The 19,923-nt window shown below is 39.2% G+C and overlaps 1 protein-coding gene across 1 annotated transcript in view; it reads left to right on the top strand.

Moving 5' to 3' along the window:
• Window positions 1-19,923, top strand: part of CRYBG1 (crystallin beta-gamma domain containing 1) — a gene marked incomplete at both ends in the record, with an annotated part of 65,111 nt that overhangs the window by 25,474 nt on the left and 19,714 nt on the right. Inside the window, 12 exons of the mRNA XM_082305436.1 lie at window positions 3,065-3,115; window positions 3,550-5,014; window positions 5,099-5,275; window positions 7,844-7,891; window positions 8,009-8,127; window positions 9,492-9,654; window positions 11,073-11,212; window positions 13,988-14,114; window positions 14,463-14,498; window positions 14,898-15,040; window positions 15,295-15,421; window positions 15,513-15,658. Of these exons, the coding sequence (XP_082161562.1) occupies window positions 3,065-3,115; window positions 3,550-5,014; window positions 5,099-5,275; window positions 7,844-7,891; window positions 8,009-8,127; window positions 9,492-9,654; window positions 11,073-11,212; window positions 13,988-14,114; window positions 14,463-14,498; window positions 14,898-15,040; window positions 15,295-15,421; window positions 15,513-15,658 (2,742 nt within the window). The remainder of the gene's footprint in view (window positions 1-3,064; window positions 3,116-3,549; window positions 5,015-5,098; window positions 5,276-7,843; window positions 7,892-8,008; window positions 8,128-9,491; window positions 9,655-11,072; window positions 11,213-13,987; window positions 14,115-14,462; window positions 14,499-14,897; window positions 15,041-15,294; window positions 15,422-15,512; window positions 15,659-19,923) is intronic.

Below are 19,923 nucleotides of genomic sequence, written 5' to 3'. Positions count from 1 at the left end.
GGGAAAACCTATCAGGTTTGAGACTAAACTGAGGTTGATGGTACATCTTAATCAGCAAATAAAACCTCAGGCAGTAGTTACTTTGATGTGCTTAGCGGAAAACTTGGCTTCGGTTGTCATATTTGATGTTCAGACATGGTTTTGTAGTTGCCTTTGCATTTATGCCCTCTTGTTGAATTATTCTGCTCTTTTAACATGCCATTTTTCTTTGCTCACCTCAATCTGATGTTTTGGCATCAGAGTTTTTTGGCATCAGTTGCATGCTTTACATGGTCATTTGGACAATGTGCTTCAACTATGTGACTCACCTTGCATTTATGACTGTACTGGGAGAGGTTTAACTGCTTGCTTCCACAGGTTAGCTGCAAGGTGTAGCCAAAGAGAAGGACATCAGTATTTCTCTTGTGCCTGCTTGTTCCTGGCATTGCAGATCAGCAATGGGTAGTAGGAATCAGCCACACTGGGCTGTGTGTAAGAAGGTGTTTGCACTGTTAAGCGAATCCATCTTTCCATGCCTTCCCCCCATACAAGAGGGGAGGCTTAAAGGATACTCAGACAACATCTCCTTTTAAGCAAGCTTAGAAACTCAGATCTTGAAATAAGGCACATCTTTTGGCTGTGTTTAAAATCAGTATTTCTTAGTGTGGAAAAGAGTGTAATGAAAAGATGAGTTAGAAGCGGCCAGCTGTAGTAGATGGAGCTCCAGGGCTGAGCTTTCTATTGCCCTTCGGTCTCAGCTGTTTTGCTGCTGCTGTGCAGAAATACTGCAGAATGTAAAATACAAAGTGCTGAAGTGGTTGTTTCTGCATAAACTTGCAAAGCTTGAAACTATACCTCTGAGGTGTTAGCTGTTCATTTAAAACAGGTCTTAGGCGTGGCTGATAACTATCAGTGTTAACCATTAAACTTGCTTGTGTCAAGGCATACAGGGAGAGACAGATTTTATTAGGAAGATATGTGTTATTATGTTGAAATGCACATAGTAGTGCAAGTGACGGGCTGACAAAAGGATGATGTGGAAATGAGTCTGTTAAGATAACTAGGCCGTTAGCAATACCTCTTGAAAATACAGGTAGAAGGAGAGGATAAGTACCTTCTTCTGATCAGAAAAGGATGTGAAAGGTTCTGGTGAACAGCAAATTCAGCATGTCTCAGTAGTGCATCCTTGTAGCAGATAAAGGCTGAGCCTGTACTGGGCTACGTTGGCAGGATCATAGCCAGCAGGTCAAAGGAGAAAATATTTGGTGTTCATGAGGCTGCATCTGGGGCATTATATCGAGTTGCACCCCTCCCTCCTCTTCTAACTCTCTTCTTCTGGTACAAGAGACATGGTCACAAATTGGAGTGAGTCCAGTGGTAAGCCATTAAGAAGGTGATGGCACTGGAGCATACCATGTATGAGGAGAAGCTGAAGCAGCTTGATTTGTTCAGCTGAGAGAAAAGAAGGATATGGGTAGACCTCAATCATCTCTCGCTACCTATAGAGGTATTATGGAGAAGGCAGAGCCAGATTTGTCCCTGAGGTGTGCAGTGAAGAGACAGTGGCCGTGGTTGCAAGTTGCAACAGTGAAGTTTCAGTGGGATATAAGGCAAAAATAATTCACAGTGACAGTGGCTGACCTGCTGCAGTGCTTCCCTAGTAAGGCTGTGAAATCGTGAGCCTTGGAGATACTCAGAACTTGGTCAGACAAAGCCTTCAGCATCTTGATCTAACTTTGAAGCTGTTTTGAGCAGGAAGCTGGACTAGCTGACCTTTAGAGGTCCCTTGCAACTTGTATTCGTTTTCCAAAAAGAAAAATCATAGAATAATTTGATTTTGAAAAGTTTAGGAAAAACAGTTGTACTGCAAATGAAAAGTAGTGTCTAAATATATTTAATTTTATGCTATGTGATAGTTCACTCCCTGCCTACGCCCTTTCAGGAATAATTTTTTTCTGTTTCTAGGCTTAAATTTTCCAGGTGTGTTTTATTAGCACCTATCTGAAGTATGGCCAGTTGTTCTTAACTTTACTGTTTCCTCTTTTATTGATCATGTGTTCTTCATAAGAACCTTCCAGTTGTGAACCAATGTGAGCAGGCTGGTAGTCACAGTGAGCACTGTTGGGAAGTCTTCTCCGAAAAGACATCGTGATTTTTAACAGGTGCTTTCTGTATAGATTCTTACGCAGCTGATTTTGGGTTCCTTCTGTCATGCTTTTCCCAAGAAAAGAAGCTTGTACAATGGAGAGTCTCGCTTTAATAGGGCTTACTTTCTTACTTGGAATGGATCTCTTGAGGAAGAGCAGAAAGGAGTGATCTCAGTTTTGGGGTTGTTCACGTTAACTCACTTGTGCCTCACGCTTCTTTCTTGGGCTAAAGAGCTGTCTGAAAGCTCAGTGAATGCAGTTTGTGTTCGTAAAAAAGAAGAAAGCACTTAAATACCAGAGTCATCCATTGATTGATAGAGCATTTGAGGCCCTGGAGATTGTTGCTGCAAGCTAGTTTCTTTTATCTCCCACCTTTGTCAGTTTTCACGGAGTGCAGTTTCTGCCTGTTCTCCCACCCCTGAGTGGCTCCAGATTCCTCTTTGGAGAACAGGTCTGCCTTTGAGGTGATGGTGGGCTCCTTGACACTCCTTATATCTCACTGATAAATTTTGAAGACGCGTGCCCTGCATCTTCACAGCTGTCCATACTGTTCCTGCAGTAGCAAGTGACATGGACAAATGGTTTTTCCTGGATGTAGATATTCAGAGGAAGGAGGCTTAAAACCCTCAGCTGCATGTCATCAGCCTTCTGCCATAGTACGTGAGTACTGTGTGCTATGTACTTGTACGCACTTCTCTATCCACTCTGATGGAGAAGTTTCTGTAAGTGTTTCTTAATTCAACTCTTGTAAAATCAGCAGGGTTAGTTTACGCAACTTAAATTGTTAGCTGACTTTACCTGTACGAAGTGGGAGAGTCCTCACATGTGGTGCTCGCTTAGCCAAGTAGCAATGCAGTGACTGGGGAGACTTAGCTTTTCTGCCAGCACTAATGAGGCCAGAAGAGGTCTTTCACTTGATTTTAAGGTTGCTTCTGCAGTGTAAGGGCTGCAAAGAATCTGGGCAGATGTCTTCAAAACTTGTTGGAGAGGTATATTCAAATGTTAACCAACTCATTATCACCGTAATGAATTGGGATTTGTTTCCTAAACTCTGTAGGGAATTGCATGCGTATAATTTATTCTGCCTATTCACTATTAAATTTTCATGTCTGTCAGTCATAAGTAGTTAAGTTCTCTGCCTCAACTGCAGATGCTGTAGGCTGCTGTGTTTCTTGTTTTACTGAGCATGAAAGAACTACCTACATGTTTGAAATATATTCTCTTTATTTAGTGTCTAATTTTTTTTTTGTCATTTGTATAGTAACTCCTTTTTTACTTAATTGCTTTTGAGATACCAAAATTTAAACTGAATATGACTATGGAAAATTTCATTATAATGCTACATTTTATTGTTTTGGAAATTGTTAAAAGTCTTCTCAAGATTAATCAAAGATATAACTCTGTATCACTTTGCCTCCTCTAGTCCAGTCAAACCGAAGAATGTAGAGCTGAATTTTAAAGCACCTACAAATCAAGACAGTTTAGAAAGTGAGCAGGATACTCTTGAAAAACCAGTTAATAAAACTAATAGCAACATTGCCAACAAAATTTCCTTGTTTGAAAATAAATGCGCTAACCAGAGCCAGAGGCCTACTGACATCCCTGCTTCAAAAAATAGTGCTGTACCAAGCACATTTGTTGGCAGAGCAAAGCTGAAATTTGGAAAACAACCTAAGGAAAGTGAACAGCCTGATAAAACGTTAAATAAGCAAAGCAGTCGCCAGAAGTTATTTGAGAATGGCACGACAGAGAAAGAAGGCACTGCAGAATTGAAAGGCAAAAATGAAGAAGGCTCTGCCTCTTATGAGGATATTGGGAAGACGACAGAACTTAAAGTAAAAGCTGCAATATCCCTTTTTAACCAAAGCAGCAAAGTTGATGCTAGTAGTGTCTCTCTGAAGCAACCTGATCCAGAATTAACCACAGCTAAAAAAGAAAGTTCACCTTTTAAACTGTCTTTGCACTCACCCAGTAAAAGTGAAAATGCTCAAGATACTTCCTACCAAAGAAATAACACAAGCTCAGAATTCCACAGAAATGAAGAAAAGATGCTGCCAAACACAGAGGTTTTATCACCTTGCAATGATGATAAACATCCTCTACCATCTCAGCAGGTTTCTAGATCAGAATTTAAGAAGATGGAAAATGGAGATAAAAAGGCAGAGCCGGGAGATTTGAGCTTTGCAGCATTGCAGTATGATGACAGCAGTCAAGATAGTATATTGATGCCAGAGCACAGTCTCAATACACAGAAGAGCCCAGGCAAAACCTGTAATGGATCTGCTGAAGATGATAGCATTTTTGATTCCCCAACCGACATGAAAAAGTTTGCTGAAACAATAAAAAACTTGGACAGCTCAGTTTGTTTACCCCAGAAAAAGAAGAGGTCAAAGCTTCCCAAGTCCCCAGCGCCCCACTTCGCAATGCCTCCCATTCATGAAGACAACTTAGAGAAAGTATTTGATCCTAGTGTATTTACTTTTGGTTTGGGACTGAGGAGGGAAAAAATGCAGGATCTGTTACCAGCCCAACAAATTAAAATGCAAAGCCTGGAAACGATAGCCAGAGTGAGGCCCAAGCGTGCATCAACAGAGCAAAGTATCATATTCAAAGCCCTGCAATCATGTAATAGAGAGGAACCTACCTTTACTCAGGAAATAAATGGAAAAGAGAACGTTGATACTACAGATGGTGAAATTAAGAGATCCCGGCTTGAAAAAAGCTCCCTCTTCTCAAGCTTGCTGTCTTCTACATCTAAAGAAAAGTTTTTTAATCCTTCTGTCACCTCAGTAAATAACACTGCCACAGCTTTTACAACAGACTCGTCTGGGATGCCTCCTTTACAACAGGATGCTTCTGGGCCATTCAGCATGCCTCAAAAATCTGAGGTAATAAAGATCATTCATGAAATGCAACCATGTAAAATTTTGTCTACCTGCTGAATGACTGTTAATTTTGATTTTGCAATTCAGTCTCTTTCAGATATGAAGTTTCCCAGTTTTGTGGAGAAGTACATGCAAGCAGATAGTGCAAAAAAAGAACTAAGTTTACAAATGCCCAACTATGGGAACCCTGAGAAAAGTTTTTCCAGCTGGTTAGGGACAAGCAGATATGAATCAAATGTCCCCACTGGTTTATTAGATGTGGATGTAAGTATGGTGTTGTTTAAGATCTGCCTGGAAAGTTATCCAGCTTTTATATTTTCTATCGACAATGTGCACGCATTGCTTTGTTTTGTTTCCCCTTTTAGGGACATACATAGATTACAAATACATAGAGGTGAACGTAGATATGGTACCAGTTTCATCTGATGTTGGCTACACATGAAAATGAGATGGCATCTATTAACATGATTGTGTTTCTTCATGGTGCCCTTATTTTGAGACTCTTCACAAATATTAATTGAAAGCGTATGTTTGAATATGTCTTCATACTTGATTTTGTATTATTTTGAAACAAATCTCATGCTAACTTTATTTTTTGTTGTAAATTAGTAGAATGTTTTCTATGAAGTTCAGAAAACTTGCACCTGTTTCTTCTATTGACAGTAATCTCTGTCCTCTTCCAGCAAGACATTCAGCCATTGCTCTGTTAAATGAGTAACAGAGCAAACTTTTTTTTAGCCCTCTGTTTTTGTTCCCAGTATTCCCACGCATTTGATAGAAAATATATATTCTCTAAGAACACTTTAAGAAGTGGATAGTAGTGATTACTGAAAGTGCTGATATAATGGAGGGCTGTTCCTTTGTCTGATTATGAGCATCTGTTCATCATGAGTGAAGGCAGACCTGTGTTTTGCCTTCGAGGCAGCTTTACCCTAACGTGAGAGAACTTTGTAATTTCTATTTTCAAAATATGAACCAATGTCCTATAGTATCTGCTGTTTCTGTTGATGTGGGCCCTTACTGTTACCCAAGAGGAAGACTATAATCAAGAGATCTAAGAACTGTGGGAAAAAATATGTTCTCCAGAGTTTAATAGCTGCATTAACGTGATCTGTGGAATTGAAGCAGCATATAAGAAGTTTGAGAAATACTTTTCCAAAGCTAATGGTTATCTGCTGTTACAGTTCTACTAAAAGTGGTGGGGGAGTAGTAGAAATAGCTCCTTCTTCACCTTGCAGAAGGAAATTATCCATGCTACCTTACAATTTTGAGGATGTAGATTTTTCTCTCATGGGAAGTTTTTTAATTAGCGTAGGGATGAAAATCAGGGGCGTTATTTGCAGTGGTGTAGACTTATGCTGCCAGTTAAAGAGGCTTTCTTACTTTGGATGGTCCTGCTTGGATTTCAAAACCTGAGTTTAAAGCTAAATGGCTAGTACTGATGGGTTTTTGCTACTTAAACTGTTGTCCCTTTTTTTGCTACTTAAACTGTTGTCCCTGAGTGGGTTTCAATTTTTCAGTAGAGTGTGGAGGCCTGATATGGCAAGGGGTTATGCACACACATAAGACTGCTCTTGAGAGAAACCCGTTAGGCTTCGTAGGGTTCCAGGACTTCTGCAGCACTGTTGCTGGCTCTGAAACGTCTTGCTCAAGTTAGACAGGAACCGAGAATGTTTGTATGATGTGTACCTACTGTGCATCTTCCGCTGACTAAGAAAATGATGATGCAATGGCTAATGGGTAGTGTGAAGGAAAAGAGTAAGGGCAGCCCAAAACAATTACTTTGGCATTCCTTAAAACACAGAGCAAGTTCTAACTGGAATTGAAGCACGGACTAAAAAACCAGTCATGCTTCAACGTGTCTTGATGATGCCTACAAAAATCTGATGGTGGTTAGGAGCTCTGTCCTGAGACCACTGCCTGCCCTGTGTACTGACTAATATGTTCTCATTAGTTCCTTGCACATGTTGCTGGTTATCAGGCTGCAACCTATTCAGGGGCAGGATCTGTTTGGGTTTTTTTTGTTTGTATGAATAGTTCCTACAAGAGTGGGACCCTGTCCCAGAATGCGCACTCCTGTCCTTGCTAGGAAACCAAATGCATAATTGCAACGCTTTCTTTATTTGTTTTAAGATGACGTGATGCAACCACAACTTTCCCATGTATTCTATGTCATATAATTTACCACTGACTTCAACATTGTTTTAGATTTTCTGTACCTCAATGTGTTTTATTTGTTCTCGGCGTTTTCAGTCTATCGCTTATTGCAGTCTCACACTTTTTTGAAGAAACCTATCTTGTTAGAAGGTGTTCAGCACAAAATTGATTATGCTAATTACTTCATACATGTGTATGCCATCATGCTTCCTCAGTCTTTTCATATATTCCTTCAAAATTATTTCATGCTTTATGGTTACCAGACATTTAAACTTTCATTAATATCTTTATCATTGTAGAGCATGTGCTTTATTAACGCCAGTTTTTCAAGTAGTCTCTTGGTGTGAAATTCCTGGAATATATAGGAAGCTGATCAGAAGGATTTTAAAGTATTTCAAGTATGAGGTTTAGTTGGCTTCAGTGAGAAGATAATTCAGAGTTTAAAAAAAAAAAGTGTGTAAATTTGTACATTGGGGGCAAGATATTGCTCTTCAGGAGGAAGAAGGAATTGAAGCAGTAAGTAGGTGTAGTTGAAGTGTTATCAGCTTTTTACTATTCAGACTAATTTTTATTTTGTTTCACTGTCTCTTTTTTATAGCTGTGCATCTTTATTGAATGCATTGTTGTTGTTTGGGGTTTTTTTTTTGTGACTTTTCTCTCCCCACTTCCTATTAGGTACTTTCAAGAAACGGACAAAGTAAAATCAATCCCAGACCTGGCAAGGTAAGATCAATTTTATTATCTTTACTGTTCCTCTCTATATTTAAAGCATAGCAAGATAGAATTATATGTTGTTGTTGGGTTTTGTTTGTGTGTTTTTTTTTTTTCTTTTAAACACAGCTGGTGATATATTGTGAATCAGACTATCAAAAAAATGGTATTGAAGTTTTCCATGATGTTCTGGATTGCAGTTCTTGGGTTCTGTCACCAACAATTTTAGTTAAAGTCATCAGAGGATGGTAAGAGATTAATTTTTACTCTTTATGATTAGTCTATCCAAAAATCTTTTGAAACAGAACGAGCATGTAATTCACACTAAGTCTGCCTTGCAAATGGCAACGTAACGTGGACACCTATGAGTAAGAAATGTGGCATTTTATCTCTGCAATAGTAAGTTCTGGGCTGGGAAACTTATTTTGCTGACAAATGCAGTGAGTGTTACCATCTGGGGGGGTGCAGTATTTCACCAGGCATAGGTGTGGGATGAAATGACAGATTCTGTCCAGCTATGCTGCCCTTGGACTCCTCTCCCCTTTGTGGATTCTTGCATAGTATTTGGATTGGGCTAAAAGGCTTTAAAGCCAGTTGTGACATAGGTTTGGATGCAGAAGATTAATTCCATGTCCAAAGGTATAAGGTGGTGCTGTAGCAATAACTGACTGTTTCTCTGATAGAGGGAATTTTTCTCTAAAAGCTAGATTGCTAGACTAATTCAAAACAAGTTAATCTCGTATATTCTTCGTAGCATTAACAGAACAGCCATTATTAGCATGGCAAGTTAAGTTGTGGCCAGGCTATAATACAGTCAAATAGCAGGTTCTCAAAAGTAATGATCTGATAGTAAGCTGCAGAAACAAGGCCTAGCTGCAGTAGGAGGTACTGGGAAGCACAGTGATTGCTGTTTAGCTTCAGGAAACTGGAATGAAAATCTTTTGATCTGTGCGAACCAGGTCTTCTTTTCCAGCATGGACTAGGGGACTGTTCCCCACCCCCACCCACCCCCGCACCTTCAACTGAGATCTCCAGGGGAGGGTTTTGTATTTGTAGATGGATATAGTTTTTATCTAGTTATATATCCAAACCTGTCGTTAAAAATAAAATTGTGCCTGTGTTCTGAGCAGTCTTATCATCCTTTGGCACATCTGTACCAGCCCCCGTGGAACTCCAGGCTGCTGTTCACAGGATCCAAGTAGCTTGTCTGTTTATACATGACACAGCAGTCTGCTGTGTCAACATTTTCTGACCTGCAAATTGGTTCTGATTAGTATCTCATGCAAAAGTCTGGTATTCATAGACAGCAGTCTTGCTGCCCCAAATCATCAATTTAAAAAGGTGGAGGAGTTTTTGATGAAATTACAAAGTCAACAGAAGGCATCTTTGTATTTATCGTTGCTTTCAAAAGTATCACAGAGATCAGAAATGGCTTGCATCAGCAGTGTTGGGCAGATAAGCTGTATTGGGGTGGCGGGAAGGGTCTGCAAATAATACTTCTCATGAAAGGATTTGTTAAATGGGAGCATGGTTTTTGCAAATCGCACTCGATAAAGCATTGTTAAAAACAAGATTTTTTTTTTTTTTTTTTTTTTTTTTTTTTAATTTTAAGCTGGATACTCTATGAAAAGCCAAATTTTGAAGGCCCCTCTATTCCCCTGGAAGAAGGAGAGCTGGAACTCCCAGATATTTGGGGTGCAGGTACTTCTGAAGAGCAAAATGAATGCCAGTCTCTAAAGCCTGCAGTGATTGGTTCAATAAGACATGTTGTTAAGGCAAGTAATATAAGTAAAGAAAATTTTGTATCGCTCTTAATGTTCGGTGATGTTTTGTACTGATACAAAGTATGATTGGTGTATTAGGACACAAGTGTAACATGGGTTGTAAATGCATGAAACAATCTTCCATGTTGAATTTCTTGTTTAATCACAAAATAAATGTGGGGGCTTTTGCACAATGGGGATTATGGTAACATCCACTGGAAGGACAGGGCAGGAAGAAAACTTAATGTTTTTTTATTAGAATAGCCTCCAAAATGCTATGTACAGCATATGCTTTTTAGCTTGGTCAGTCTCTCAAGAAAAACATCCCAGAAAAGTATCAGTAATTCCACAGACTCGTATTTTCAAAAGATGTTGGAGCAAGTCCAGAGGAGGACCACAAAGATGACCAGAGGGCTGGAGCACCTCTCCTGTGAGGACAGGCTGAGAGAGTTGGGGTTGTTCAGCCTGGACAAAAGAAGGCCCCGGGGAGACCTTATAGCAGCCTTCCAGTACCTGAAGGGGGCCTACAAGAAAGCTGGAGAGGGACTTTTTACAAGGGCGTGTAGTGGTAAGACAAGGGCTAATGGCTTTAAACTGAAAGATGGTAGATTTAGATTAGATACAAGGAAGAAATTCTTCACTATGAGGGTGGTGAGGCACTGGAACAGGTTGCCCAGAGAAGCTGTGGGTGCCCCATCCCTGGAAGTGTTCAGGGCCAGCCTGGCTGGGGCTTTGAGCAACCTGGTCTAGTGGAAGGTGTCCCTGGCCATGGGTCCCTTCCAACCCAAATGATTCTGTGATTCTATGATTCTATGTGTGTGGATTTTTCTTTTTTTTCTAATATAAACCAAATTTACACTCAACACGAACTTCAGTGTCAAACACCAAACCTTGTTTGATATTCAAAAAAATATCCCTGTATGTGCAAACTTATCAGGGAGTTTCACACGTGATGGAACAGCCTTCCTATATGCACTTGTAACCTACCATTAAGTACTTAACTTTGCAGGTTGCCAAAACAAGCATGAGCTATAAAGTTATTGACTAGGAAAGGAAAAAAGAGGAAGATATATTGCTTGTAACTACAATTCTTGTTTAAATTGCAGTTCTCTTCAAGAATGGCTTGCTTGGTGTTATCTTAGGATTTAATTTGCTAGAGGAGATGTTAACTGATGAAAGAAGATGCATTCCTGCCTACATTGCAGAAAATAAACAATGTAAACGCTGATTAGAGATTGACTCTCTTGGTCCAGAGACAGGCAAACTGGCCTACTTTATACTTTTATTATAGGCATCTAATAGCAGTAGTAATTTACAAGGAGGGAGACAATTTAAAATAAAACAGGTGTTTCAAAACTGATTTAGTTATCCACATTAATTACAGAACTCGCAGCACAGATTAAGTGATTATGGCAATCTTCATTTTGCAGGATTACAGGGTTTGCCGAATTGATTTGTATACAGAACCTGAAGGGTTAGGAATCGTGACTTCCTTTTTTGACGACACTGAAGAAACAGGGGTGTTTGGCACCACTCAGAAGACTTGTTCCATCAAAGTACACTGGGGCATGTAAGTGTGTAGTTCTGTATGAATGCGTACTGCTATGGAAGAAATTTGTTTTAAACCATTGGTTGCACCTATCAGACATGCAAGCAGGCTATATTTATTCTAGTCCTATATTTTGGTAGTATTTGTTGACAGTAGCATTAGTACATCATTGTAATGCTTCACCCTTGGAGAGGTTGACCTCTTAAAATGTTTTGTTAGAGCCAGTTTTTCTTCTGCTTGCATGTAGTAAAGACAGAGTAATGTTTGTGTATTTGCAGCAAAGGAATGAGTTTGCCTCTCCTGCTCTTTCTCATTCAGGCAAACTTGTCATAAGTGAGAGTGGGGTGATGAACTGTTATGATGAGACCATATTTCCTACTTGCTTTCCTCTAACCTTGAAATCATTGTACTAAAAGAAGAAAATTTTGAAGCCCTTGAGTTACAAAATAAGACTTAGTGTCATATGTGGACTCTGGAAATCATTCTTATATTTCACAGTGCATTTCAATCAGTGTTTTTATGGTGATGTTTAGGACATGTATGTTATGTCACCTGAAAATATCTAGCCATCGGAGTTAGGAGTGTAATGTATGCCATGAACTAAGCAAGCTTTTATGGGAAAGGAGACCTCTAAGGAACAATCCAGGCACTGTACCAATAGTAGTTTTGAGAACTTAATAAACAAACTTGTAAATCGGTACTGAAAACGTGCCTCACAGTGGTACTGGGAAAAGTTTGCAGAAGAGGAAGGCTGCTTTCAGAAAAAGTGAGAGAGTGGAACCACTTTCAATGACGTTGGGTCCTGCAGAACATTTTACAGGGGTGTACAGACCTTGGTTGTTACCTGTTGGCCATGTTGTGTTTAGGCACTGGTAGCATTTGCCTGCTGCGAATGGTGTATTTAACTATGAAAAACTGCCCAACTAAAGACAAGTGTTACATACCACTGCAAAGATGTATTCAAATATGCCACATGATGGATGGGGCATTTTCGTTGTTAAGTAAAGGGTATGTTATCTGATTAAATTTTTACACCTTGATTTGGAGAAAAATGAAGCACTCGGGTATATAGGGAAATTCTAAGATGTCCGAGTAGTTGGTTCCCTGGCAGGAGGTTATTTCTGTTGAACTGCAAGCTTAATCCAAATTGCATGTCTGCCAAGAGTAATGAAATCAGGTATTTTATATGGATGTTGATTATTAATTGACTTCATCTACCTCTCCACTTTATTTCTGTCCCTCACTTAAAAGCATTCTGTGAATAGTGAAATGACAAAATATTTGGAAAGGAAGCAGAGCCTGTGCACGTCTCTCAAACTTCAGACTGGTCCTTATTTTGCATCAGTGTGACAGCGTTTTTTGCACTAAATTTGTGTGAACTCCTAGTCTTAATTTCTCTCTGTTGCATTTGGATCCCTTGAGGGAAGGCAGACTAATATTTGTACCAGGAAGCAAACAGACAGTTGAAAAATAATCTTTCTTAGATGTCAGTTCATTAGGCCAGTGTAGAAAGAAGTCGCTTCTGGCAATTGCTTGTATGAGAAATTCAGTAAATTGTTGCTGCTTTTTTGCATGTTGCAGGGTTTTTTCTTTCCTTTAGTTTACAGGCATGACATAGTTCACTGTATTGGCCGTTGAGGGAGGCTCTGATTCTGAGTCACCTTGCCATGTGGGTGTGGTTGTATCTTCTTAAGGTTTCCCAGTGTTCGTGCTTAATTGGTGTTTACTAAAAGCTGCCAAAAAAATGAGTCAATGCATCTTTATCTTCTGATTGTACTCTCTCCTTGGTCTTCCATGTGTTTAAATTCTTGCAGTGAAGTTGAGGGCTTACTGAGCGGTGCGACTACAGGACACAATATATCAAACGTTCAGCTATAGGCAGCAATAAAACTAAAGCTCCTTGTTTGTTTCTTGGAACTGTATGTCTGCAATGAAACTATGTCAACTTGTGCCAGTTTACATCGGCTTGGAGTCTGCCTTTTAAGCATGATAGAGTGATGGATTATTTTAACATCTTTCTGCTGTCACCAGATTTATACGTTATGAACTTTACATGATTAAAAGGTTGGCTGCATAAAGTGTTCCTGTTTAGTATGTGTTTTATACTGCTCCATGTTGCATTTCTGAGAGATCAGTAAATTTAACTGGAAGAAACCCATTGCCATCCTTATGCAGAGATCAGCAGTATGTTTCTTTGTTTCCAGCAAATGATTACTGGCTAAGGTTTTCTTGAAAAAGCTTTGAAAAGCTACTGTTGCTATCCCAATCAGGAATTTTGAAAGTTACATCTTTCAAAGCATATTTGTTAGCAGATACAAACCACGAGGAAGTAGATTTCTAAGGAGTTGTCAGGTTTTTCTGCATATTAGTAAATAACACAAGTTTAGAATTCTCTATTGAACACATTTTGCAACAAATCCAAGTCTAGGTTAGTAGAGATCTTTCAACTTCTTGAAAATTGATTCTGCATATTTTAAAACTATTCTAAAAATAATACAGAGTAACCTTAAGTCTTGAAACTTCACTCTTAAAAATTGGGTTGCCCTCAGATAAGACAGAGTCAAATTTTTAGCTGTTCGTTGTACTGATTTTTTTTTTTAGTCTGTTCAAATAAGGCACAGAAGTTTGCCAGTATGCCAGCTTGTAGTCAGCAATTTTGATGGTAAAGAAACAAGGTTTTATTAAGGGTACAATAATGTCTTTTCTAAAGTAAGCATATTGTCTTGTTCTTTACTGTTCAGAAATGTTCTGGGATTTTTATCTTTTGCTTTCCTTCCCCCTCGCACTCACCTTTAGGTGGCTAATTTATGAAGAACCTGGTTTCCAGGGAGTCCCTTTACTGTTGGAGCCTGGTGAATATCCTAATTTAGCATTCTGGGAGAAGAAGGAAGCCTACATTAGGTCCATGAGGCCCTTGAAAATGGTAAAATACTGTTATTACTCGCAAGTTACATGACCTATGTTTATGTGTTAGAAATAATGTGTTAAGGTAGCCAGATTTTTCAAGACTCACAAAAATGTAACTCTTTAAAAACCAAAATTTTTAGTCTATAAAATTCTTGAACTTTCAACATTTGATTGCATCCTTTTCTGCCTTTAATCTGCCTTCTTATTTTCACTTGCGTTCTTCAAGGAAGATTTCATCTTAATTCTGTCTTTTTGTGAAGAGTTGATGACTCTTATAGTTGCCTGTAAGTTGTGTAACTAAGTATAGACAACTTATTTTTTTCCTTTTTTTTCTTTTCTTTTCTTTTTTTTTTTTTTTTTACAGGGTGGTCGCAAAGTTGAATTCAGTGGAGAGCCAAAGGTAAAAGTCAATATTTATTTGATTATCCAAAGGTATTTTATAACACATGAACTACACATGGGTAGATAAATATATCTTGATTGTGTACCAACTACTGATGGTTTAGTGGCTGGTCCTACTGTATGTGACCAAACCTGCAGTTTCTGTCACGTTCATGCATGCTTCACACACACATATATGACAGTATTAACAGCTATCTCAATAATGCAGATTGGTAATGAACATTCAAGCCCTCCTGTTGCATCTCTAAGGGAAAGACGTCTTGAAGAGAATAGAGAGATCCCACTAATTAGTTTCATAATCTTGCCTTCTCCCTCTGTGTGCCCATGCAAAAGAAACTATCTGTTGTCGGAATTTATCATGCGCTGCAACTTTTCTTTTGCTTCGTTTCTGCTACAGGTAATCATTTATGAGAAGCCTTTCTTTGAAGGGAGACGTGTGGAAATAGAATCAGAGATCTTTATGCTTGATGACAAGGAATCAGAAGAAAGGACAAGACTTCCACTTACGTCAGTGGGATCCATGAAAGTACTGGGAGGAGTGTAAGTGTGGGAAAATGCCAGCAATATTTCCCCTTCAGCTGAAGTAGTAACTCCATAGGCTGGAAATTGCAGTGAACAAATTCAGTACCAGTTTATTTTCTCTTGTTTTCCTAGTTTTTGGGTTTAGATATATGCCTGGGTTAAATTTGCAAATTTTCATAGCAGAAGAAGAAATGTCACGCATCTGTATCTGCTCCATAACAACATGGAGTTGTTCATTTTCACACGCAGATTCTGTTGTTGTTTTTGTTTAGTTGGGTCGCTTATGAGAAGCCTGGGTTTGAAGGCCATCAGTACTTGCTGGAAGAAGGAGCGTATCGGGATTGGACAGACTGGGGTGGCTATGATGAAAAGTTGCAGTCACTGCGACCAATTGTTGGTGTAAGTTCCAAGAAAATGTAGTAGTCACCTCCTGAGTGCACTGAGACATCATGTTGCATTTTCCTTATGATGCTTCTCTTTGTTTTAACAGGACTTCACAAGCTCCCATATGATAATGTACAGTGAAAAAGACTTTGGATCAAAGGGTTCCAATATTAATGTGTTAGGAATTATTTCCAATTTGAAAGACACTGGATATGGGCTGAGGACACAGTCTATAAATGTGCTAAGTGGCGTGTAAGTGATATTTTTAATTGCTGTTCAATTTTAAATGTGCTATTCTTTTTAGAATTTGATAGTATTCGCAGATGTTTTTCAGCACTCTGACTTCTAATGTCTGTGTGGAGATGAAATTTTCTGCCCTTGACTGCAGAATGTGAAAAGTAAAGTTTTTGCAAATATGTACAGTAAATCGGTTTTCTTCTCACGGTAAGATCAGATGGTCCCAGGAAATGTTGACTTACTGATACACAGCGTATGAAAGTAAGACATGACATTTTGAGGTAGAAATAACTTGTTCTCGTGGCTGTATTTTTTTTAAGGTGTTTCAACAGTAAAATTGTTATGGAACTAACTTCCAGTTTTGAAACTAATTTCTAGGCTTCTTGTGTTTGACCAGAGGCAAATTCCTTGCTCTTTCTCTCAGCTGTGTGTAAAATGGAGATAACTCTTACCATGGTCACTAATACATTCTGACATTAAGGAGACTTTAACTGTTCTAAAAACTAACATTGCTTTTGCAGTGAATCCTATAAGTAGTGTTTTAGTACCATGGCATTGTTTTTTTTAATTGTTTGGGTTTTGGTGGTTGTTGGTTGGTTGGTTGGTTGGTTTTTGTTTGTTTTTTTAACACAGTGGTTCCCAAAACTTTGCATTGGCATGGCCATTAACAACTCTTATTCTGTGCCACGTGTGTTGGCACGCACAGTTGATAAGTTGATAGACTGCTGTTTGATTTGTTCAGTACGTGAATTGCAGATTGAGTTTCACAGCCTTGCAGACTGCATCAAAGTATTTTGGAAATACAAACAAGTATTAGCAATCATGTCTCTCAATATGCAAAATCACTTAAAGTAGTAGAACCAAGAGAGTATGAGACGTCCAGTCTCTCTCCCTGCCTGATACGCAGGTGACTTGCTGAAAGCTCTGTGTTACCCAACCACAACCTAAATATTTCTCTGTGTTATCTGTGTGATACCTCTGCAAGTTTTGTCTGGATAAAGATTGCAGAATCGAGCTCAGTGCATTCCAGAGGAATGCTTTTAATTTTTATATGAATATGGTGCAACAGCCGTTTTTTTTCTGCCTGATGACCTTTGAAGCCACTGTGCCCTCTTGTCTTCTGTAATATGCAAGGGAAGATTCATGGGAAAGAGTGATCTCTGAAGGTTGGGAAACAAATTGTGGGTTACCTATCATGCCCTTTGTGTAGTTGTTCTAGTAAATGTCTGTTGCAGCTGAGATAGGAATCATACTTGAGTTTGAGTATTCTAGTAATTAAGAGTGACTCTAATACTCTGATGGCAAAGGCGGCTAGAAGTCATTACAAACAAAACTCTTGTCCCACAGACTCTGCTGCTGCTCCTGTAATCTCACCTTGTAGTCTCTTAAAAGATGTAATTTGTAGAACTAAGCTTTTTAAAAATTTAGGTGCGTTGTTCGTAACAGGTGACTGGCACTCAGCTCTCAACACTCTTGTATGACCCTTCTGTTCCAAAGAGGTTGTGAGTGTTTGGGGGTTTTGTGGTGGTGTTCTTACTCAATGCTGATGTGTCAGAAAAGTTGAACGATTCACGCTAAGTCATGCTTGGTAATAAAATGCTTTATTTTAAGTGTTAAGTAACTGTTCAGGTAGAAAATTTTTATATCTTTCCTTCCAAGCAATCAGTCATAAAGTGATGAATAATCCATTGAGCAATTTCCTGAGGTGTTAGACTGTGATGTAGATGATGTCATAGCGAACTGTGACAGATTCAGTAAAAGCTTGTCATAATATTTCCAAGTAACCTTCCTGGTATTGTATTGAAAATACTTCATTAACAAAGAAAGTAAAACATGTAAGAAGCCGTGAACCTTTCATAATAATTTTTAACTACAGGTATCTGGGGTAAGCAGTTATAGCAGTAACAGATAACAGATGATCTGTATTTCCCACATAATTGCTTTGATTGCTCTGTAATTTGAAGGGTATATCAAAGAAAAGAAAGCCTGACACTGCAGTGCACAGATACTACTGAACAAGTTCTCAGCTAAACTGCATCTCTAAACTGTATGCTGAAGACAGCCCAGCTCTGCATTTGGGGAGTGAATATTCTATTTTGGGGTAATTGAGCACTAGCTGCATTAAAATTTTCAGGTATTGTGTTTCTGTAGAACATTTCCAAGCAATATTTTAATGTCTTTGCTAAATCCATTGTAAAGACATCCCGAAAAAAAATATCCTAAGGTGATGAGGATTGACCTCTTTAAAAATGAAAATGTTTTGCTCTTGAGCATTCTTCTGAGATTGGCCAAGCATAAAATCCAGGATATTTTATTCTTCTGCCGTTGGAGCCGTTGGAGCGGGAGCAATCCACACTGCCTGAAAATAGGAGAGGCCTTATTTAAGTAGGGTTTGATCTTTGCTTCCAAATTGGCAGAATTTTAAGTGGCGGAAAATGGAAGTATTTACTAGCAACAGGTAACACCCTTTACAAGTTCAAGCAAGTACTAAAATCAACTGTTGTACAATTTTGATTTCCTCTCTGCTTAAAAACTCTTAAAGCTTATATTAATGGTGATCAAAATCACAGGAACTGCATGTTTGAAACGTGCCTTTTCTTTATCCATAAACACACCAAACTTTTGCCAAAAATACTGAAAAAGCCCCTGTCTTTTAGTTGATCCTTTTTGAACTTGATGGAGGAACTTCTCCAGATTTGTTTTTCTACCTAGGCGTTTGTTTTACTGTGGTCCTGTAATCAGCCTGGTTTTCCCCTAATTTTCAAGTAATTATTCCATAGTGCAGATTTGGCTGCTTCTAGTGCACATATGGATAGTGATATTAAGGAAATCATTAGGTGATGAGTAGTTCGTATACAGGAGCCAGAACGTAGTAAATTTAGTCTGGATGCACTTGGGAAGGTAACATGGGTGAAACTAAAGAGACATGAGGTACAAGAACAAACCTCCGTTGGGAGCTGAAAAGGGCAAGAGCCCTTGGGCACCCCGTGGGAGAACATTTCAAACAAAGCTTCTGCTTCCCTCCATCTCTGAACTGAGCTGAACTGACGTTCGAAAAAACCTTTCAAGGAGTCATGAATTAAAGTTCGCAGGTCCCTGGGATACTAGGAATCACAAGCACGAAGGGGTATGATAAAGAACCTGTTTTCTCTCTCCTATAAACATAATTTTATTACCTCATCCTCTCTGTTAATCATGCTACAAATCTGCAAGTGCCAGTAAACTTCCTGGCCCTTCCTGGTCTGTCTGATTAGCTAGCATACATAGGCCAAGTTAAACCCATTGTCTGCATGTAGTATTTAAGCTTTAAAGACTCTGGATTCTATTTCAGACCTGAAGGAGTGCTTCTGTGCCTGAAAGCGTACTTTTTACAACTACGGCATTTAGTTTAATGAAAGTGTTGCCATTTCTTCCGTAGCTGACAGAGGAGATCCTTCTAGGACTTAGGTGATCTGTCCTATCCTAAAATGAGTCTGAGCAATGCAAAAAAGGGGGATTACCCCTCGCAGCTAACACTAGAAAGAGCATATGTGATGAGAAATGGCTGATGTTTTAAAAGGTGAAGTTAGTTAAGATGAATCCTGGGCTAACCATGGGCAAAGCTGATTTGTGGCAAGTTACCTGTGTCTGGGTTCTTTTCTTGGCTGTTCTTCCAGATGCTGTTTGGAACTGTGCTTCCTAGACATCATATGTAGAAAGCTTTGGGGAAAGATACTGTGTGTGTAATAGTACTAACAATATAAAGCCGGTGCTTTTCTCTGTGTCTGGTTCCAGGGGCATGGATGGTGCAGAGGAGTGAAGGTGTCCAGCAACCTGGGATGAGGCTGTTGCTCAGCCTGACTCAGGCACTTCGTAGGGCTGGGGGTTACAAAAACTGTTGTGTTAGGAGAACTCGCTCCCTGTGGGGCAGGGTTGTTGTTGCCGCCATGCTGCAGAGCAGTACTTCAGTTTTTGTGGTGCCTGGCAGCTGGGAGGTGGCTCTCTTGCTCAGATGTGGAGGTGATGTCTTACTCTCCAGGCCTTTCTGTTAAGTCAGAAGTTGGGTTAAGGCAGTGTTCCTTCCTAGGGGTAGTCTTGAGGTCTGACAGGTTTAGCTGGTACTGAATTCAGCTGCCTGTTCTTGATGTTGTTATTACTACTCTCAGCAGCTTGTATGGGCTTCTGAATGAAGTGGAAAAGCACAAGTATTTGACCAAGAAGCCCTGACTCTAGAAACTTTATGGGCTGACTTGCATGGGAGAGTGGTACTTACTTATTTAAATCCTACCGATTTCAACACA

Source organism: Platalea leucorodia (assembly GCF_965183815.1).
Source record: "Platalea leucorodia genome assembly, chromosome: 3".
NCBI classification, from domain to species: Eukaryota; Metazoa; Chordata; class Aves; order Pelecaniformes; family Threskiornithidae; genus Platalea; species Platalea leucorodia.
Note: the sequence above shows the minus strand (reverse complement) of the source record. Positions and strands in the feature narration are given on the sequence as shown.